This window comes from Dreissena polymorpha, chromosome 5 (assembly GCF_020536995.1).
Source record: "Dreissena polymorpha isolate Duluth1 chromosome 5, UMN_Dpol_1.0, whole genome shotgun sequence".
NCBI lineage: Eukaryota > Metazoa > Mollusca > Bivalvia > Myida > Dreissenidae > Dreissena > Dreissena polymorpha.
Window position 1 is genome coordinate 16,800,688 of NC_068359.1, and position 22,770 is coordinate 16,823,457.

A 22,770-nucleotide genomic window follows, 5' to 3' on the forward strand; every position below is an offset into this window, starting at 1 on the left:
AAGGGACGTCACTTTCTGCTTTTATGGAATGTTTCTTTAAAGGAGGTCTCGTCTTAACGAAAATCCAGTGTAGGCGAGAAGTGTCGTCCCTGATTAGCATGTGCAGACTATACAGGCTGATCTGGGACGACACTTTACGCACATGCATTAAGCCCAGTTTTCCATGAACGCAACTCAAATGTTCAGGCGGTAGGTTATGCAGTAGTTTTATAATTACAAAAAAAGTGTGCACTTTGTCTCACGCAGAACTTTCCGCGCTCGATTTGCGCGCTCGATATGCGCAGTGAAATACCATATCCGGTTACTTCGTCTATTTCCGAGAACGGTCGTGAATATTTTTTGTTTTTTCATTTTCTTTTTTTTTCTGGAATGTCTTGTTAACGCAAAATAAAAAAACAATATTTTAAAATATGTTTATAAATACAAAATAATATGTCTTCATAAATATCTCAGAAAAAAATCGTCTAACTGTTCCCGTAAACACTTGTATCTTTTCGGTCTAGACCGTCAAGTTTGGAACTTATTCTCGAATGAATATGTAAACAATAAAAACTATGTCGTAGACAATTCTTTGCAATTTTGCTTCAATAATATTGTTTTTTCACTTTTTTGACACCGTCATGTTTGATAGTGATATTCTGTATTTACAAGGCGGGTTATTGAGATCTGCGAAGAACTTCTTTTATTGCGCATGAATTAAGTGGTAAATCGGAGTTTTGGGAATTTGGTTTTTGGCAGCCAGCCAATTCGGATAGGTTTAGAAATTGACATCATTACTATGGCCTTGGGGCCATGCCCCAGGCAAAAATCTGAAGTAACACTATTACGTTGACTTTTTTTTAAACATTTCAACAAAATAAGAAGATTAATAATTCATGAAAATATATAACACTTGTAATTAAAAAACACAAAAACACACAATCGCATTTATATAAAATAAACTTTATTTTTAAGTTAACTAAAATGTTATGTCGGGCTGATGTCGGACGGATACCATACACATTTGAAGGATACTGGCCAATTATGGGCAAACTTAAGTATTAATGTTCTAAATTAAAAAAAATATTTGGGTAACAGTAAGTCGTTAGTTCAGAGGTGTTTACATATTCGCTAATTCCAGCTTTTTTTGTGTTATCATCTTATAATTATAATTGTGTTACTAATTATAATCATTTTCGAAGATGAAAACGTATTTGTGGTTTGCAAATGATCGTTCGGTCTATATATTTTACTAAGGAAAGTAATTTATGTTTGTTTTGCAACAAGTTCAATGTCGTGTCTACCTTAACATGTATACAAACGGACACCATATGTTAACGTCAAACTAGACGAGGAAAACGCATCAAGTAATTAATCAGTGCTCGTTTAATTAATTAGTCATGTATCGGGTAACCTGCAGCCCATTGATTGTTGAATCTACTCATGTAAATAGCGGACTAACGTCCATATACGTCTGTTGCATACATCATATTACGTCATTACATTTCGACACGTGATTTTGCACACGTTCCCGTAGGAAATTGCACACGTAACCATAGGGTGTTTAATTCTCAAATAATACATTGATTGTCAGTAGAGAAGGTCAGTACCACGCACACAGCCGGATATAGAAGGCACACACTTTGTTGTTGTCGACGGGCGGACCCGGCCGTTACGCTTGTTATTCAGATTACTTTACCGACATTTGAAAATGTTGTGTCAGAAATAAATAAGCAAAAACAAATCGCAATGAAAACTTAAATGGACATCGTTTTATTTTTTGTATGTTTTCCAACGATTATGTTACAGCATAAAGCGATCTTCCGAGAGCCTCTCGCAAAGCGCGTACAATGAACTATAAACAAGAAGCAAACTTTATTAAAAAAATATAATGACATGTAGCAATTAGTTCTGATAAGCAAAACCGTGGAACCAACACATCCTTTTTAACGACCACTTTTTAGATAATTTAACCACACAGCACATGATGCCGAGTTATTTTGTTTGGTTTTGCTAATTTAGTTAAATAATTAATTGCGGCGTTATTGTCCTGAGAATTGTATATAACGCCATACATATACTCTTTTTGTGATTTATACATATTAATATCAATAAATTTTCATTTATATCACATTAAAACACCAAAAACACATGGTAAAATCAGCCATTAGTTTCTCAACGACTAAAAAATATGCACATACATCTAGAATTTATAATAAATACTACGGGCGCAGGTGGAATGCGATATTTTTATACAACCGTATATCTCTTTTTTTAGACAATGTATGCGTTGCGTTTGTAAACAACGTAAAGAAAATGTACATATAAAACCCCCTTACAAATGTGAAAGAGTCCAGTTTTATTTACCAACCGTATTAACGTATTTTGGCTTTGTTGGAATCAGACAGAACAGGTAAACGACAATACAATAATTTAATTTTCTTTTTACTACTGTTTTAATGTACGTAATTATACCATGATTTGCTCGTATAAGTTGATATTTTACTTGGATTATTTTAAGACGCCTTCCATGCCAAAACTTAAGGGAATTTTCAGCGCGACCATATGTCCGTCTATTCTAATAAACATTTCAAATTATTTTTCCAAACATGGGCATTAACTCGTATGTACTCCTTTTCTATAGGTATATTTTTCGGAGTTAAAATAAAACTAATACAACTGATCATTGTAACCATGAGTCATGCATGTTACTTAATATACATATCACATCACTATCAGGAAATAATACAACTGAGTCGCGTTCTGAGAAAGCTGGGCTTAATGCATGTGCGTAAAGTGTCGTCCCTGATTAGACTGTGCAGTCTGCACGGGGTAATCAGGGACAATGCTTTCTGCTTTTGTGTTTTTTTTCAGTTTCAAGGAAGTCCCTCATTACCGAAAATCAAGTTTAGGCGGAAAGTGCTGTCTCTGATTAGCCTGTGCAGACTGCACAGACTTATCTGGGATTACACTTTACGCACATGCATTAAGCCCAGTTTTCTTAGAACAAGGCTCAGCTTATTGTTTATTATGAATATGCTTACTCGTCTTAACGTGGAACAATATACCTATACTTTTGAAGAATATGACACTTTACACAAAGTTTACGTTATAACCTTGATACAGTGCTTATTGTGCACTTCACTAAACTGGTCATTAATCTAAGTATGAGACAATCAACGAATTGCAACGTTCTATAAAGGATTAACCCAATTTTCCATAAATAAACTCTACTGAATACGTTTATTATGATTGTTATCGTTAGTTATGACAGAGGAAATGTTAACCAATGGGCTACATATTTTGCATTGATGTAATCGAAACCGTGGACATAGCTTTAAATTAAAGTTACTTTCTTTTATCAATGAATTGTATAATAAACCATTATTCAATATTTATATATATTTCGAGATAAACACTCCTGGTCAAGTTTTAAGTATGGAGGATCTTTTAACCAGCATGAACCCATATGCGTTGCCTGGGTAATTTTAACCCATTTATGCAGAGTGGACTCTCACATCCTTCTAAATTGGATCAATTTATTTCCAAAATTAGGGATGTTGAGTATATTTATTTCTATATTTAGAATATTTCTTATAGAAATTCCTTTAAGCAAACGCCGCAGACCCTGATGAGACGCCGCATCATGCGGCGTCTCATCAGTGTCTTCGCTGTTTGCAAAGGCATTTTTTTCTAGGCGCAAGGCATAAATAGGTTAATGCGGAAATCGTATTTTTATTCATAGGTGTGCATTTGACACGTATTTTTGTGTTGTTTTCCTTGCGTTTATTCAGCTTCGCTTGACACTACTTGTGATTATTGCATGGAGGTTTGAGATATTAATCATTACAAAGTGTTTGTTTTCTCGTTTGTTTACCCTTTTTCATAAAACATTTATGTATGAGAGTTTAATATATGAATACTCTGACGGCCACTTTACAGTGCATGATCGTTTACGCACTATCTTACAACGCTTTAATTAATAAAACAAACGTTTACAATAGGTGATCAAATTGTGCTAATAAAAGCAACTCTGTACATAATTATATCGCGATATGTTTAATAATCAAATAAAACTTAGACCTTTAAATTAAAGGCGTTGATTGGGTTCAAAATAACGATATTTTTAACAAGTTAATTTCCAGCACACCGCTTTGACTGAAATCAAGAAGTTAAAAAGACTGAACAAATAAATCGAAATTACGAGGAATTCGAAGTTACTAAGTTAACAAAACGCATATATACTGACGTGTGTTGCTGTTACATTTTTACATGTTCGTTTTAGGAAAATCTGGGCTTTTTAGCAGACAATAGCGTCAGTACTCTTTCGGAACAAAATTGATTTTTACTTGATGTTTCAGCCGCTTTTTATTCGCAAATCAATATTCATATTTCGCATAATAGTGCCTAATAATAGCACAAGTTTCTCTCGTGATATTGTTGCTGGATTTTTTATGTTCATTATTCCTCATGATTGTATTGAGCTACCTAACACAAATGAACCGTATTAAAATATGTTAAACAAGATTTGCCTCAACACGTTAACTTATTGTTTTTATACTGTTTGACATATACTTTTACATTGTGCGCAATTACAAGATGTTAAAAATCATTATTGTTTCAGAATTCTGACCAAAAGCATGTCGCGACAACGACTACAAGCTTTTTTGCATACCATATGTTGCCTTGGGGTAACCGGATCATACGTCCTACCCGGAAATCTTGCTGAAGTTTGCCCGTTCAGTTCATTCTGCGGCGAAAAAGCGAGGTCGATCAACATATCCTCAGGCAAGGAAACATGTTGCCGATCATGTTCATGCGATCCTAACTGCGGTCGCCGAAGAAACTGCTGTTTCTACGAGGACGATCTTTACAGAATAGAAGAAAAGGGAGAGAGCTCTTGTGTTGCGCCTATCAACATAAACCAAGTTCCCAACATACCTTTTGGGCGATATTATATGATAGACAAATGTCCCGGAGCCAATGATACGTGTCGAAGCATTAAGGCTGCTGCGTGGGGTAATCTCTTTCCACACTTGTCTTACAAAACGGGCTTTATTTATTATAACCAGTTTTGTGCACGCTGTCACAACGACAGTCACATCGTTCCGTGGACATTAGAAGTTATGTGTCCACCTCTTGATGATGGAGAGCCGAGTCTTAGTTCATTTTCATATGAAACTGAGAAAATATTTCTAGGACACACAAGTCTATGCACTCTTATGTTTCGTGCACCTAATGATATTGATTTGTCATCAGAATTTTGCAATTTTAAAGTTATTTCTGACTGCACGTATCAAGATCCTTCATTGGAAATGGATACATTTCTGAAACTTAAAGCACACTGTCATAATTTCAATGCAACATTCGCCCACTCTTCTTTCCAGTCTAACATCGTTTTCAAAAACGTGTATTGTTATTTATGCAGCAAACCTTACGCAACAGCCACAATAAATGACATCTGTCCATCTAATAATTACGATGATAAAAATCGCGTAATTCCTGGAAATCTCATGTTACTTCTCGGATCATATGATGCTGATTATCCAGCGATACAAGATGGCGCAGGCGATATTGTTTGCCACAGAGACAGAAAGGTAAAAGATAGACATTTTCAATTTGATTTGTCCTCTTTGCTAATTGACATGACGCCTTATCAGTGATCGCTCCGCCCACGTAATCACGTGGCTCAGCGGGAAGAAAACCTAGACAAGCTAACACCAAAATGGCTTCTTTGCCTATAGACTGCATATAGATTTACGCGATATTCCGGGCGATTTTATGGACATGTTTAACACCATATTACACTTGTAAAAGGGTTGATGCCATTTAGTTATTCTGCAAATGCAAAAATATACGATTAAAGATAACATCAGCTGTTTATAACGGGTAAATCGGTACATTAAACACGCTCTCAAACGCTTGCGCGCTTACCGAAATCGAACCCGTTATTACGTGTAATGGTGGTATTTGCAATAAATTAACACTTCACCGGTATTTACCCGTGTTATTAACAAAATTATTACCGAAACATTCCCCCCTACCCGTGTATTTGACACGAAATAGCGCTTTATAACTGGGAATTCGGTGAAGTTTTACGCGATTTCTGACGCCGGGTGGGTACCTCAATCCCACATGTTATTGCGTATAAAAGTGATATTAATCATATTAAACATTGCTTATGGGACATTTATCAATGACTATAATTTAAAGCGCAAAACCAACACAGTAAGTTTGGACATTGTCTGATATAAAATTAGCGTTGTACGAAATGGAATACGATCAGGCTATTATAAATTAATAAGGCTACCAATATCAGACGCTCGCGCAGGTACCGACTTCCCCGAAGTTACCGCATTTATTGGTAAACTAATATCAGCAATAATAACTCTTTTACAATAGCATTTATCGATACGTCTTTATTAAAATAATAACGAAATGGGTTTCACTTGTTTCTGACACACACAGAAACGCGATTTTTAACGGGGATTTCGTAAAGTTACACGAATTGGGTACCAAACTTCTCAATTATTTTACATGCACACGTGACATAATACATACTTAATAATGCTTAGTTATTGCTTATATGACATTTCAAGTTTTTGAAATAAATTAATAGTCTATAAAGGGGATCTCGGTAATTCTTGAATCTTCCACTCGCTCTTGTCAAGACCGCATTGCCGCGTTGGAAATGGTATAAATTTAATTCATCTAACTTATCTTTCTGGATACCAAATGTCAGAGTTGCATTAACCCTTTTTACACCGTTTTTGCCATATTTCATTTCCGTTTTTTAATCCGAACAAAATAAACGAAACTCGTTTAAAAATGAGATTAGGATCTTCGGCTTTGGAAACGAAATAAATTCAATGTCACCAACTAATCTGTCAGGATATCGATTGTCCGAGTTACATAATCCCCATTGACACCGTTTAACCATTTTTAATCGTTTTTTAAGAGGAAAACAAAAGAAACTCGTTGGAATAAAAGTGAACCTAAACATGTAGCTTGTCTAGAAAATGGCGGACAGGTCGTTGCTAACGAGTGCGCCCGATTAATCGATCGCTGATTGGTGGATCAATTCTAGTGGGCGGAGCGATCATAGATAAGGCGTCATGTCAATTTATGTATGATAGGCAATTATGTTGTTTTACTTTAATTGAAAACAAAACACAACAACAACTTTTTGTTTAAAAGCCTTAACCTATAAGATCTAGCTCTGTATTAATTTTATAGCTTTTTTGATATGATAATATTAATTGTGTCATTTCTTTAAACAAATGTATGGAATTCAAAGATAGAAACGTAATGTGTGAATAGCACATCCGTTGTTCAACCCTTTGCCTTCATAGTTGTCCCCTTTTTGTTCAACATTTATAAGCAGGTTACGACTTGTTTTCAGTGCGTTGTTGATTTGTATCGAAATGGTATGAACAGCATTATTGACGAATAGTGAAGTTTTGTTATATGACATATCTGGTGACAATAAAATGAAAGTTTTCGAAAATAAGACCATTTCAAAATATTGGGAGAAATGAAACTACGATATTGACGCATTTGTTTTGTAAAATAGATGGATTGAGTCATGCAGTTGACACGGATTGGAAATAAAGGTCTTATTTATAACCGTGCATTTTCGGTAAGATAAAAGATTTTTTTATAATTATATTTCCAAAATTATGCGTGTATATATAATGTTCTAAAATTTTTAGTAATAATGTGTCAATTTTTGTCAATATAACAACATTTGATTCTTAGTTGAACTACTTGAAGAAAAGTTTTATGAATGCCTTCTCTGTGCATTGGCCATACTTGATAAAAGCGAATCCGTGCAAGAAGAACTTTTACATGCAAAATGTAATGCACACTTACAAAATCATATCATTAAGCATCATTTTGTATGTGCATCTAATGAATGGTCAGTCCGGACACATTACAATATTAGCATCTAATGAATGGTCAGTCCGGACACATTACAATATTAGCATCTAATGAATGGTCAGTCCGGACACATTACAATATTAGCATCTAATGAATGGTCAGTCCGGACACATTACAATATGTGCATCTAATGAATGGTCAGTCCGGACACATTACAATATGTGCATCTAATGAATGGTCAGTCCGGACACATTACAATATTAGCATCTAATGAATGGTCAGTCCGGACACATTACAATATTAGCATCTAATGAATGGTCAGTCCGGACACATTACAATATGTGCATCTAATGAATGGTCAGTCCGGACACATTACAATATGTGCATCTAATGAATGGTCAGTCCGGACACATTACAATATTAGCATCTAATGAATGGTCAGTCCGGACACATTACAATATGTGCATCTAATGAATGGTCAGTCCGGACACATTACAATATGTGCATCTAATGAATGGTCAGTCCGGACACATTACAATATTATATCAGAATCGTATAATACTGTTTATTATATTGCAATAAACGCAACTGACAGCATGGTATTGAAGAGGAAAAGCTTTCGCACTAGGTAATTTGAGCATCAAGCAGGTATATAGACATGGAGAAACATATGGCTAGGAAGAGCAAAAACTAGGATTAAGTCGAAATTGGTGGAGTTGTTTTTTGTTTGCGCGATTAATGTTCGCAGCATCTACCTGGTTCATAAATACTATTGACACAGTGTCACGAATATACTTTTGATCATACATAAGACTTGTCTGTATGTATTTTGTTTCAGTCATGTATTGCATATGTCTAAATATATATTGACATGACTGTTTAACTGGTAGTATATGTATACTTAACTGATGATAAGTTTTCTGTTGTATATCCATATTATATTCGTACATATTCCAGTATTTATACTGATCAAAAGCTTGAAATATGCTCATTATTTTGTTAACAAGGTTATTGTATTTAAGACATTCTTAATATGTCATGTTCTCTAATCATGGTCTATTATATCATAATATTTGTTTTGAGAGGACAGCTGTATTTTTTGAAAGTATGAACTCAAGATTAAGCAAAAAAAACACAACAGCAATTGCTTGATATAGTTACGATTTAAAGATGTCGCTAACGAACATTTAAAAAATGCTGGTATAAATACTGTTTTAATCGTTTGATCCATGAAATAAGTATAACACAAATATCTAATTCATTTCATTTGAGATTTAAAGAATTTTATCCGGCATATTATATACTAATGCTTAACAAAAAATGTTGCAGGGCGACTGTCGCAAATTAGTGTGCCCCGAAGGACATCTAAGATGGAACAACAAATGTGACATACCTTCCATTTTAGTTGGATTTATATTTTCAGTTGTAATTAAACTTGAATTATTTGACAACGGAATTTCTGACGATATTTTGGGCTCATTAGATAATGTAACGGAACGGGATCTAACTGGACATGGACTGGACGAATGGGAACTTGAATTTTTCAAAGTCGTGAACAATGTCACCTCATTTGGTGTAAAATATTTCGTTGCACGTTTGTACAAAAAAAGTGAAGGAAAGACCCTTGCACAGGTGCTGCTAACCATACGGCAGGCTCTAGACAATATCTGGCAGATCAATTATGGAAATATATCAATACGCTTCAAACCCTCATTCAATGACTTCATCACAATAAGAGGTGAGTACGGATACAGGACTTTTATCTCCGTGTACAAGTTTGAAATGGAAGACGTTCTGGAGGTTGAAACATTGATTCTGTTATCTGATATGAAAAGACGGTTCCAATCTCTCATCGTTACTAAGTCATACTTTTGCAATCAGATAGATCTTTTTGACGACGAATATGAAGATTACCAATATCAAGTATATTTGACTAGTGTAAATAAAACTCTCGGAAATGGTAAATTTCGCCGACTTAAAGACAGCGACGGAAACAATGTAATCAGAGTGTGCCATGAAGACTTTGGGCATGAGTGGATGTACAAAAGCAAGTCATATCGGTTAATTCCAAACACAGGGATTGAGACGGCAATTGTTTTCGTTCTTATAATTGGGACCTCATTATACGAGTTATATAGTTAAAGATACTTTCACAAAACGGGAATAAACTGACATTTGAAAGCATGTGTCAAAATTTGATATAAAATTTAGTTGAACATGCCAATCAAGTTTATTGATAAGCTATGTTTACGAGACATTATTCGAGTTTCAAAATATGAATACAGAAAATGAATGCAATCAAGCGATCCCGACTTCGATTACATCTACAATTGCTTCAAAATATTCCCTATAAGAAAGTGTGTTCCAAAGCCTAAAATTGGCGATGAAATGACGCTCAAATATAAATGTTAAAACTAAAAATCGTGACTTCTCAATTCTATTCATATGCGCTGCGTGTATGTTGTACATTTGCGTTTATAATTTGCATTTTTTTTCTGCAGCGACAAAAGCATGAGTAAAAAATTACTTGATGTAATCCATGACAAAAGGATTTAAGGTGCGGAAAGGTTGGTATGTATTTAATGATGTTTTTCATTGTGTACTACAGTTTCATATTAAAAATACCGATGTGTCGAAAAGTTGTTCTCTTTTTGAAGAAGTGATATATATGTACTTCATTTGATTGTGTTGATGTTTCTATATCCTATAGGATTCAAATAGAATAAGCAAAAAAGTTGTGCCAATCTCCTTATCTTAATTTGAATGAATACAATTCTCACTCACGTGTGTTACACGTCGTCATTTATTGATCGAAATTTAATATAATGAACTTAAAGCGGGTATATACGATTTTTTTATATGTGTTTAATTGTAATATATTGATAAAATATGTTACAATAACACAAAATAGGCAAGAAAAATTATACATTAAAGCCGAATTTCATAAAATGCAGCAAAGACAAATTAGCGCCCCGAGCCGATAGTGACGTACATATTTTCCTACAATAACCGAAGCATTCGTCTTTGTATTAGGATCGGAGATAGTGTTCGTGTGTCGTATAAATAGATATCGTTGCAGGAATTCAAATAAACCGTTAAACTCAGTTTAGATGCACATCGTACATGTATGGTATACATGCTGGCGAATTCGGCTGTACAGCCGTTTTCAATTTCAGAATTAAATATCTGGCTTATTTTACATTTTTCGACACATGTTCTTCTTAACTTTTATTTTAATTTATATTGAAATATATATATAATAAGTTTTTTACACAGTTTATATAAATTCATAAATATTTGACAAAATCGTATATACCCGCTTTAAGAAAAGTAACAATTTGCTTGATCACATTACAATTCTTCTTTGAGTATATGAACATTTCAGCTCCAGAAAAATTAAACAGAAAAACAATCTTATTTACATTTGATAAACGTTTATTTTTATTGCTAGAAGAGATTGCCTAGAAAATACTGGGGCATGAATGCAACTCAATATTTTAAGTGGCCTTTTCACGTTTCGGTAAATTGACAAAATGAAACAACATGTTTCAGATTAGCAAATTTTCGTTATAGTTATGATATTTGTGAGGAAACATTAAGACTGAACATTTACCATGCTCTTAAATATCCAATGTATGCATCTTTTGACGATTTAAAAATCTGAAAATTATAAAGCGTTGCAGCGCGAAACGATTAGATAATTTGGAGATTTCTGTTGTTGTGGTTATATTTTGTGATACTACGTGGACTGCTTAAAGAATAAAATATACATCTCTCATTGTATCAGCACGGATGGCCGAGTGGTCTAAGCAAAGCCTTTTACTTCGGGTGTAAGTGGTTCTAGCTCAGTTGAGGGTTACTTCTTTCTTTCTTTAATTATATTCTTGTATTTGTTTTTCTGGATATTTTAAGATCCAATGTTTACATTTATCAATACAAAACATTTAAGCACACATTTAAGTATGTGCCAAAATCTGTGAAAAGGTCCTTTTAACATAAAACATTTATTTTGAATTCATCGCATTGAAACATAACTTACATCAAAACTTATAAGTAAATGGTCGTCCTCTTGAAACTATCAACGAAAACACAAATTGTTGTATGAGACCGATTTGAATGCGTGTCAAAACTAACACTGAGCCTATTGTTTATAATAAATTACGGAAAAAAATATCAAGAAACACCTACAGGAGAAAAACTTCTCGATAACACCCGATACTGTACCATGTAAGGCTTCTGACCCTTTGCCTTTCCTGCCCATACAATGCAGTGCACTTCATAAAACAAAACCTGCACAATGAAAATGATTACATCCGGATCACCGTCTGAAATGTTAAATGTAAATCATAAGGGCTTTTATCAGATTGAAAGGTAATCCGAACCTCAAAATGAATCCATCATAACTCGATTAAAAGTAAATGAACAGTCATGTCATAGAATAGTACTATACATATAATATAAAACACGAGTATCCCATTTCCAGGTTCGGTTAAAATTTAAAACCGAACACTGAGATCCATGCAATAACATCAATGCGAGTTATCTGACTAAATTATATGTTTCAAATGGAGGGATTATTGTTATACGGACCATTACAAGAAGGACAAGTAAATATATATCGTGTTTAATGAACATTAAATGATAGTTCTAGAATGACCCTCCCCTCCGCGGATGGGGTATTGTAATATTAAAATCATTTACATGGCAATCATAAACTAAAATAAACAAACTCTGACAAACAATTTGTATCCTGTCAGCTTATAACCCAATATGTGCAGGAAATTCGACACGCATGACCAGGTCGTCACAATATTTAAAAACGAAAAATCCCTGATAGAACTTAATAATACTGACTCATCATCTGCTAGTGAAAGCAACGACAACTACATGGATTAAGAAAAAGACGCAGAACATAAAGTATAGTAAAACAATCGAAGAGATAACAATTAAAAAAAAAGACAACATTAAGTTATTACGTACATAAATCGGAAAACGCCTGTTAGAATAAAATGAGATCTACAATAAATTCCGAGTGTGATAACTAAAACAATGACGCTTCACTGTTAAAATTCTTAATCAAGGAAAAACATGAAATAATTAAAGCCTCTATAACGCTCAAAATAAACGACACATTCGTAAAGTATTTCGTAAAAAAATGTCACACATAAACAATCAGTGTTCATAATAACAATAGCCACAATCTCGATGCCGGACGTGGTATGATTACATAGATTTGTGTAGATACAAAATGCTCGTTTTAATGTATTTGTGACACAATTAATTCAAATTTAATTTCCCGCGAATAAATCTATTCATACGACACACGAACACTTAAATGGTACCATGTTAGTATTCATGCGTCGTATAATAGATATCTTTGCGGGAAATAAAAATGGAATTAAATATGCAAAACAATAATAAAAACGAGCATTTTTATCTACAAACATTTATTTGACCAGACCACATCTGGCGTCAAATTTTCGGCAATTGCCATAAGGAACAATGATTTTTAATTGTTTATCTTTTTTTTTAAAGAAATATTGTACAAAATTTTGGTTGATTTTGAGTAGTAATTAGTCTTTAAAGAAAAGTTCTCTAGAATTATATAGAAAAAACTAGAAAAATTGGAAGTCTAATTTTTTTTAACACAAAAACGAAATAAATGCCTTTAAAAGAACAATTAAAGAACAGAGGAGCCAGGGAGATGCCCTGAAACAAACGAAGCATGACAAAGTGTGCAGCCTCATATCCAGTCTAACCAAAGTTTATAACTTTGTCTCAATATTTGCTGTTTCTTCTTAAATTTTAGGACATCATTTAAATCAGGTTCACAAAGTTAATAGCCTTAGACATACTCCTTAGCCTCATCGTTTTTTTTTAAATGTTTAGGAACGTATACACTTCCCATAAGTCCAAATCACTTCAAAAATGGCATCGTAGCAGACGGTTTAAATGGTTTCTTCGAATTTAAATCAAACGCCATCACAAATGTATGTTTTCCGTATATAAATATATTCTAATGGAGATAGATAAATCAAATCTATAGCCTAGTAAGCAAGTAATTTATTATTTTTCAAACGGTACGGCTTTTAAAACCGAAAAAGGATTTATAGACGTATAAGACCATTTCGACAAACGCGATTATTTTTAAGTTTTAAACCGCAAACTAGACGGATTTCTACCTTGTAACCACCAGATATATTCTTATTGGCATATTTAAATATGTTTCTTCTTAAAACTTAAAATTACTATGCCATGTATTTCATTTCAAGGTGTGTGGCTTTAAGAAATCATGAACATAAATACTATAAACACAGCTACTCGTATAGGTTTATCACGAGTTCACCTGAGAGGCAATTATGAACCAGTAAACTTCATCTTTGTTGTTAGCAACGCCGATAAGATGTCATGCGTGTCAGTTTGTCATATAGGAGAACTTTCCTCAGCTGTGCAAACATTTATTTGGTTTTGGTCTGATACAACGAGTGTGCGAATGTCTTGTCAAGCAACCAGCATAAGAAGCTCTTGTATCCAGCTAGTATTATATAAAATAACAGATGATCAAGTGTCTATATAATACTGGAAACTTAATGCAATAATGACGCTAAAAACATACAATGTTGAAAGCTGGAGTCAGCGCCTTGGAAAAGTCAAAGAAAAGCAAAAGATCGCAAAATCCCAAATTAAACGCCCGTCAAAAACTATTTTGTACTTATGAAGACAGAAAATGACTACACGAATAAAATATTACCCATTAAAAAGTGTCGTACATATCGAAGTTCAATTAACACATTAGGATATATGTTTACAGTTTTAAAGTTTTTAATATCCAAAGTAACATGATTTATATGTTACAGTTTTAAGCTATCACGTATGCAATGTACGTACAAAAAAATGTCAAACAATTTATGTGTAAGGAAGATCGTAAATATATATTTCATCAACATACAAAACAAGTATGTATTTTTCATGAGCATGTGTAACTTGTATATAAAGGGCACTGTTTTACAGTATAATTTATAAAGGCAGTGTACGACTTGAAAGCTGTAGATTGCACATGCAAACAAGCTTGTTTTAGGGTAAAAACTATCGTCGACATGAGAAGCTCAGACAACTCTTAGTCATAACACTGTAACAAACGGAACATTGCTACTTATCGAACGACATGCTTTGCTTCCGTTTACCATTTAAATGAGCCGCGCTCTGTGAAAAAGGGGTTAAATGCATGTGCGTAAAGTGTTGTCCCAGATTAGCATGTGCAGTCCGCACAGGCGTATTAGGTACGAAACTTTCCGCCTTAACTCGTTTTTTTTCTTATAAGATACTTTCTTTAAACGAAAAATATTATCAAAGCGGAAAGTGTCGTCCCTGATTTGCCTTTGCGGACTGCCGTCTGCATGTCCATCTGTACTGTCTGTACGTAGACACAAACTCGTTCGAATGTTTTATTTTCAAATAATCCACCATAACGACAAACAATTTTACTTAAGTTAATTTCCGTTCTATTGTATTCCTTTGTTAAACTCAAAGCGACGAGTTTGACACAAGGGTACTATATCAGTTCGTATGCGGTTTAAACCCTCTGCATCGCGGAATGTTGTGTAGTAGCTCATTAAAATTAAAAAGGTACAAAAAATGCCCACCCCAAACGCCCAACAATGATTTAAACAAGTCGACGTCAATCAATGCCGGCTTTGTACGGGTTTTAATTGATTTAATTTTGTTTCAATTAACACTTTCGTTCGTGTGCTCGTCTCCCTTTTTGCAATAAGACACATGTTAACGTTCCAGTATGGCTTCACCTGAATTTAAAAATAAGTTAAACTGTATTTCTAAATGTTTCAATTGCTGTACTTAATCCATTAAGAGGATGACGTAGTCAGGGTGTGTTACATCAATAGTTTGTGTTTACTTAAGATATATTACATACAGCTGGGTGCGTATATACAACGACTGAAAAGGCTAGATCTCACGCTTTAAGCGGAGAGCATGTTTATTATTCCCCGCTGCAAATTCGGAAGGATAAAGAATTTACGTTGTACGTTCGTTCGCCCGTCAGTCTGTCAGTCCGTCAGTCCGCCCGTCTGTCACTAAGCCTTTTAGGGCTTTATATCATAAACTATATAATATATCAAAATGAAACTTATTAGGTGTATGAGCAGTGTCTTGCACAAGAACAACCGCCCTGCACGTTCTTTTATATGAGTTATTATCCTTTTTTATTTGATGTAATTGTTTAGGATATTGTTTTAAGAAATATCTCCTACCGGTAATGGCTTATGAACGCTTAAATATACAATAATGTAAGTTGGATTGCTTCATGTTTTAGTAGAAGTATTTAAAAGTATGTCTTTAGAAACAAAGTGTTTCACGGAGTAAATCAAGATGAATATGCGCCACGCACCCGATGATACAGAATTAAAAAAAAAATTCATAGGAAATATCAATATCTGATATTTGTATTTCATATATGTCTACAATTTGATGAAATTGTAAAACGGTTTATTTTAGGAATTGTGCGGTATAACATTATAAAATGTTATAAAATATAAACTATAGCATAGATGCGGGTGCTATTCAATGGCTTCACTCGATAGAATCTAATGAAAGACGGGGTCGCATTAATTAATGAATTATGATATGGATTTTATTATTATAGTCTCATCCATATTTATATTTTTAATAATTTTGATTATATAAAACATTAAGATGATGATGCAATACAGGTAAGTGCCAATGCCAACTGACCAGCTAAGATTATCGACAAATAAATTATTTTCCTAAGTAAGACTAAACATGGGTCTAATTTGCAAAATTTTAAATTTATTTTATTGTCATGGTTATAGAATTTGCAATTTTTGTATTTATTTTATCGTCAGTTCATTGTCAGTTCAAAGTTTACTAATTTATCAACTTAAATCTACATTTTTGGTTACCTGTTAACCCGAATACACAGCACACATGTATATAACAACCTGATAAAGATCATAAAACCGGGCATATGTGCGAGTGTGCTAGACAATTGCTTCATTCGATAATGATTGACGGGGTCGGAGTAATTAAAGAAAACAACATCTGTTTAATGCATTAACGATGTGTGAACATCGTCAAGTTAGTTATTAATCAATTAGGTTATGTTGTAAATTTATGACGAATTTTGCAAACACTTTGTAGGCATACAGTATCCGCGACAGAATATTTTAGTGCAAAGAGGGAGGATATTGTTTATACCTCCATCTGCAATGACTGCCGCAACCGCCCTGCAACGCCTGACATCAGCCTAAACACCAGCCTAAACTTAGAAAATGTCGCGCAGTCGACTATGCTTGAGGTACTAGTTACTTCTCCGATATTATTGTTATAAATATGAAGTATATTCAGGTTTTTACAGTTTCACAAGCATAAACAAGTTCAAAGATAGTTTTTTTTCATTGGTATTATTAATCATTTTGATATCATCTATTAAACGGACTAGCTCTTAATCATGCTGTGCTAAATGATTTTTCTTTGTGTTAATCGTAAATCGTAAGTGAAGTAATATAAAACAGTGGCATTATTTTTGACATTAATACATTTAAGTTGTTTATTCGTTGTATGCTCAGGCATCCGAGGATCCTGCTTTGCTTCCACGGTTCGACATTTCGCACGATTTCGGATTGTCCGACGTGTCAGCGTCAGAAGACATAGCGCTCACCCGAACGTCCGAGTTCGAGCCTTTTGATTTGACAAGAGCCGAAGTGCAACCGCCCGTTGTGATCGACGAACGGTATGTAAACTTAAAAATGGTATAATCGTGTAACTTATGAGCAATCAATATAAAGTAGTTATTCTATTTAACAGTGGATACTACTGTTATATGTTAAATGCTTAACATTAGAAAACTGTTTTACGTTAAATTCTTAATATTATAATAATATTAAACGTTAAATGCTTAACAGTATAAATGCTATGCCCATGTTAAACTGTTCGTTTCAGTAATCTTCCAGAGCCAGCTGTATCCGACAGTGTACTAACTCAGCCCGAAACCATAGAATACACCGTTGTAGGCGCAGGAACCAAAAGAGGCAAACCAAAGCTAGTATCCTCCGATGGATATTCATTTACGTTTAAGGTAATTAAGTTTTTACATAAGCCGTTTACACCCATACGTATTATTAAATTTAAACAATGTTAAAAACTACAATATTTGTGTATCTGTGTATGCGTAAATAGTGACTTTAAACAAACTGCTTTAATATGCAAAACTACTATATCTATTCATTTTAGTCGCGCTCTGTAAAAATGGGGTTTAAGGCATGTGCGAAAAGTATTTCTTTTTTTTTTTTTTTAACTATTTTACGTAATGAATTAAGTATTTGTATATCAGTTACCGTTATATTTTCCCGCTTACAGAAACAGACAAAGAAGCAAGCTGTGTGGCGATGCAGCGTGCGACGGAAAGCGTTCATGTGTACCGCGTCGGTCACGCAAGAGGGTGACATATTTCAAGCGAAAGGGACTCACACTCACGCTGCTGACCCTTCGATGCGAAAGAAAGTGGAATTGAAACGTAATGTAAGTTAAAATGGCGTGTTTATATATGTTCGAAGTTTTGATAGAATAGAGAAAATGAAACGTAATATAAATTATTGATATATTGATGTAAAAAGTTATTTAATCATATCTTGTTTAGTTGTATATATAAAATTTACGATGTTTTGAGAAAATAGAGAATATATGTATGTTGCAATCTTGTTCAGTTGAAGACAGCGGCCGTGGCTGATGTGTTCGCGGCCTCCCGTAGATTGGTTGATGACCATATGAAAGTTTTCGAGGCCACAGATTTTAACCTGCCCAAGCCGCAGACATTGACGAGGATCCTCAACCGTGCCCGAGAAAAGCATCGGCCAACAGATCCATCATCACTTGACTTTGAGGTAAATTTATGAGATGAATTGCTCATTTTCAATATACGTATAATATACAAACATTGTATTTATTTCTAATATACAAAAAATAATGGTTACCACATGCATATTCTCATTATAATAACAACAGGTGGACACAAACTTCATCGGAGATGGTTTTCTACGCGGTGATGTGCGTGTAGACGGGGAACGCCACCTCATCTTCGCCAGCGACGATCAGCTGAGCAGACTCCAGCAGTCAAACCGCTGGTTCGTCGACGGCACGTTCCACGTCGTCCGGAATTTTTTATCAGCTTCTATATATATTCAATTTGCGTTTTAAGTGTTATTTAATGTGAACATGTGCACAAGATACATGTCAACTCGTTATGCAACTTTTGCATATACTATTTCAGCCTTGTGGTGTTCTCCTACATTCAGTAATCTGGCTTGTCAGTTCAATCTGGGCACTGGAAGAGTGGTCTGTGTACCGACAGACTGTCAGAACGAACGACACAGAAGGTTTGTGGTGCATTTAGTCTGTCTGTATATTGTATGTTCACTAAATATTTTTTTGTAAGTACCTTAAAGTGTACGTAATTTTATTTTCATTGTATTACTAAAGCGAATTACAAATTATATTGCATTGTCTTATTAGTGTTTTGTTTTTAAGGGTGGCACCGTCGGTTGAGGTTGAAGGCAGCCGACCACAAGTGCTCTTTCTATGTGTTGGTACCTCTCCTGCGGCGCGAGGCCGAGTACCTGCCAGTTCAGGCCCAGCTGGTGCGAGAGGGAACCGGGCGGGTCCGACGCAACGTCTATGTAAATCTTGACGAGCAGCTTGGCCAGCTATGGGAAGAATACGACCAGCGGGAACTGACCACCGAGAATTTCCTCACCAAGATCGGGGAGACGTATGCCTTCTGAATCGTCGCCTCTTGATGATGATGATGATGATGATAATGCTGGAATATATAAACCTATCACCACATGATGATGATTATCACGTTACGTTGATGATAATTATGATGAATATTATTATTATTATGATGATGAATATGCTTTAATTATTAAGTTACAAATAAATTATGCAATTATAATGATGATGATGATTATTATTAGAGTGATTCTTTTGATGCTGAAGATTATTATGCTGCTGCAGACTATGGTGTATTTATGCTGATAATTATAATGATGATGATTTAAATGCTGATGTTTCTTATGCTGATTATTATGATGATGATAATTTTGATGATCATTATTATTATGATGATGAATGATGATGATTAATATTTATATGATGATTATTATGATGATGTAATTGCATTATTAATAAAATAAACAACTTGTGTTCAGTAAATTATGTAGTATGTAATTAGGTTAAATTTATGTATTGTGTTGTTAAGACGTATGTATTCCTTATTGTTATAACTTTAAAATTATCCAAATAAATGTAATATTAATTATTTTATAGTTTGTTTTATTTTCAAAGCCGTCTGATATTCTTGTATCTATTCTTCTCATTTCGACGACGATAAACCTGAAGCAAAAGACAAAAAGAATCTTTTTTCAAATGCATTAATCCTCAATAAAGATAATATATTACTGTTATAAACAATATTCCATAGTTTTAAAGAGTTTCGACCAACATATTTGCAACGATTAATTCAAATAAAAAATGGGGGTTACGCATGCGCAATTATTTTCCTTCTATATTACATATAAATTAGTTGAAGTTCGATATCAATTTTTACCATGATCAAGCAATGACCCACTATATCATCATACATCATTGGAAAGATAAATGCATACTCATTTGAAAAAAATGATGTCCTTAAATTCTATACGTCGTAACTCAAAATATTCACCTTAGAATATGCACACCGGTTTTGACAGCTGTGCAGGAGACCATTTTGGGCTCAAATAGTATGACCTACTTTCGAAGCGGGAAACCATCAACAGAAAAAGTAGAGCACAAAAATGTTGTTTTTTTATTATAGCTAACAAATATACCTTCAAATTGATACCAAACCATTCCATTTGCAATGTATTTTACAAATCATATGCAGCATGCACTGAACAATGTGTGCTAAGTATCAAACTGACTGCATGTAACCCTAAAAACAGTGTAACCATAAAAACAGGAGTTCCGGTTTGGGGTTGTGTGACCTGGTACCTGGGCCGAAAGAGCCTGAAATTGGGGCCGAAAGAGCCTGAAAAAACGGGGCCGAAAGAGCCGACAACCTTGTCAATGTACCAGAAAGAAAATAGGTTAAAACCAACTATGTACACAACATGGTTTAAGTCCAGAAACACCGAAAACCAAAAAGGCCGCATACCAAAAAGGCCGAATACCAAAAAGGCCTTACCAAAAAGGCCCTAAAGCGTACCAAAGACAACTTTAAAATGGAATTTGGGGTTCGACTAAATTGCGTATATGACTCATATCCGCGGATATGACTGAAAAGTGCGGATATGAACAAGATAACGACTTTTTAAATGTATTTTCCTTTATTTTGTTTATATGAAAATCGTTGTATGAACAAAAATACACACCGTTCATGCGTTGTGTTACGATCGAATACATTTTCACGTGTTTTTCATTAGCATTTTAATTTCAGTAACTCCAAATTCATATCCGCGAATATGAAAGACCAGTCGGAGCACCGCTTTTAGGGTGCTCTTTTTTGAGGCAATGTTAACAGATTTATCACATATTGAGAATTTTTCATTTAACAGTAATTTGTTTATATAAAGAAAACTGCACAAAACGCATAAATATTGCCTATATTCGTTCATATTCGCACTTTTCGTTCATATCCGCGGATATGAGTCATATACGCATTTTAGACGGACCTCTGTGGAATTTGTGACTGGTTGATATGGCGCAGGCCCGTACCCAGGTACTCGGCCCAGGGGCCAGCCCCGCCCCCCCCCCCCCAGCTGGCTGTCGAGTTATGATTTTTTTTAATACTGGGCCTACTGCAAATTTTTCTCACATGAAAAGGTCCACAGTACACTTCCCCGCAATACAAATGCGCAGATGTGTTTTATTGCCCCGGATACACAGGGGTATTAGCGCTAATTTACTCAACGGTGGAGATAAACCCCTAGGCAATGTTTTCTTATCACCTTGTACAGACATCCCCGATCTGTCAATTACCCGCTGTGCTCAATGCTTCATCTATCTGTCATATAACCATAATAGTACTTTATCTTTGAATTCAAACCTTCTATTGAGTCATACTTAGTTTATGATACATTTCTGTGAAAACTGTGTTGTAGATAATAAACATTTTATTATGAATTTACTTTGAAACTTTTGAGGAGGTTTGAATTCAAAGAGTAAATACTATTAGGCTATATGCCAGTTACTGACATATAACCATAATAGTATTTTCTCTTTGAAATCAAACCTCCTCTAGAGTTATACTTTATGTTACATTTCTAAATAAAGGTTTTTTATTTTCAATGGTTTCTTTTCCTTCTTCATAAAACATCGTACATTTCTGAAATCTAAAGCTTTAAACATGTGTATGAATTTCACACCAATGGTTAAAGCTTTAGACTTCAGAAAGATGCTGATTCACTTGTTATATGCAATATATTTATAGCACAAAATAACGCTTTTATGCGCATTAAAATTCACCTTGAACGGTGCCTAATGTAGTTCTTCTTGAATGCTCTGAGCTTTTATGAGTACATACGTACAGCGACCCGGAGGGTCAATATAGCTGGGAGTTGTATTATTGCAACTATGCTTAATGAAAAAAAAATCTATTAGGGAGGGGCAACCCCTCCCGCACCCTCCCCGTTTGCCTCTCCCCCCCTGTCAAATTTTCCTGTTTAAGGCCCTGTTACGTACGGTTGTAAGCGTTTCCAAACATTACGGTTAAATTCAGAAAACTAACATTATTAAATATTCTTAAGTGCACGAACTGGTAACACTTTGTACTGTATATGATGGAGTTGAAAAATGACTTTTAATTTTCCAAAATGGTGACCTTACAAATTATATTTCAAT

The 22,770-nt window shown here is 34.4% G+C and overlaps 2 protein-coding genes across 2 annotated transcripts; both read left to right on the forward strand.

The window, feature by feature from the left end:
- Window positions 1-5,538: 5,538 nt before the first annotated feature.
- On the forward strand, window positions 5,539-18,865 carry LOC127831069 (uncharacterized). Its single transcript, XM_052356056.1, has 6 exons — window positions 5,539-5,576; window positions 17,035-17,191; window positions 17,463-17,626; window positions 17,836-17,971; window positions 18,253-18,414; window positions 18,600-18,865. Exons 1-6 carry the CDS (start codon window positions 5,539-5,541, stop codon window positions 18,786-18,788), a joined length of 846 nt encoding a protein of 281 aa, XP_052212016.1. The 3' UTR covers window positions 18,789-18,865.
- Window positions 18,866-18,919: 54 nt separating this feature from the next.
- Window positions 18,920-19,673, forward strand: LOC127831070 (uncharacterized). Its single transcript, XM_052356057.1, has 3 exons — window positions 18,920-18,934; window positions 19,163-19,268; window positions 19,420-19,673. The coding sequence occupies exons 1-3, from the start codon at window positions 18,920-18,922 to the stop codon at window positions 19,671-19,673; spliced, it is 375 nt and encodes a 124-aa protein (XP_052212017.1).
- The last annotated feature ends 3,097 nt before the right edge of the window (window positions 19,674-22,770 follow it).

Coding starts and splice junctions, on each gene's coding strand:
- LOC127831069 (XM_052356056.1), top strand. CDS start 5,539: ATGGCGCAGGCGATATTGTTTGCCACAGAGACAGAAAG. Junction 17,627..17,835: donor CCCGTTGTGATCGACGAACG/GTATGTAAACTT, acceptor TGTTCGTTTCAG/TAATCTTCCAGAGCCAGCTG. Junction 17,972..18,252: donor GATATTCATTTACGTTTAAG/GTAATTAAGTTT, acceptor TCCCGCTTACAG/AAACAGACAAAGAAGCAAGC.
- LOC127831070 (XM_052356057.1), top strand. Junction 19,269..19,419: donor CAGAACGAACGACACAGAAG/GTTTGTGGTGCA, acceptor TTTGTTTTTAAG/GGTGGCACCGTCGGTTGAGG.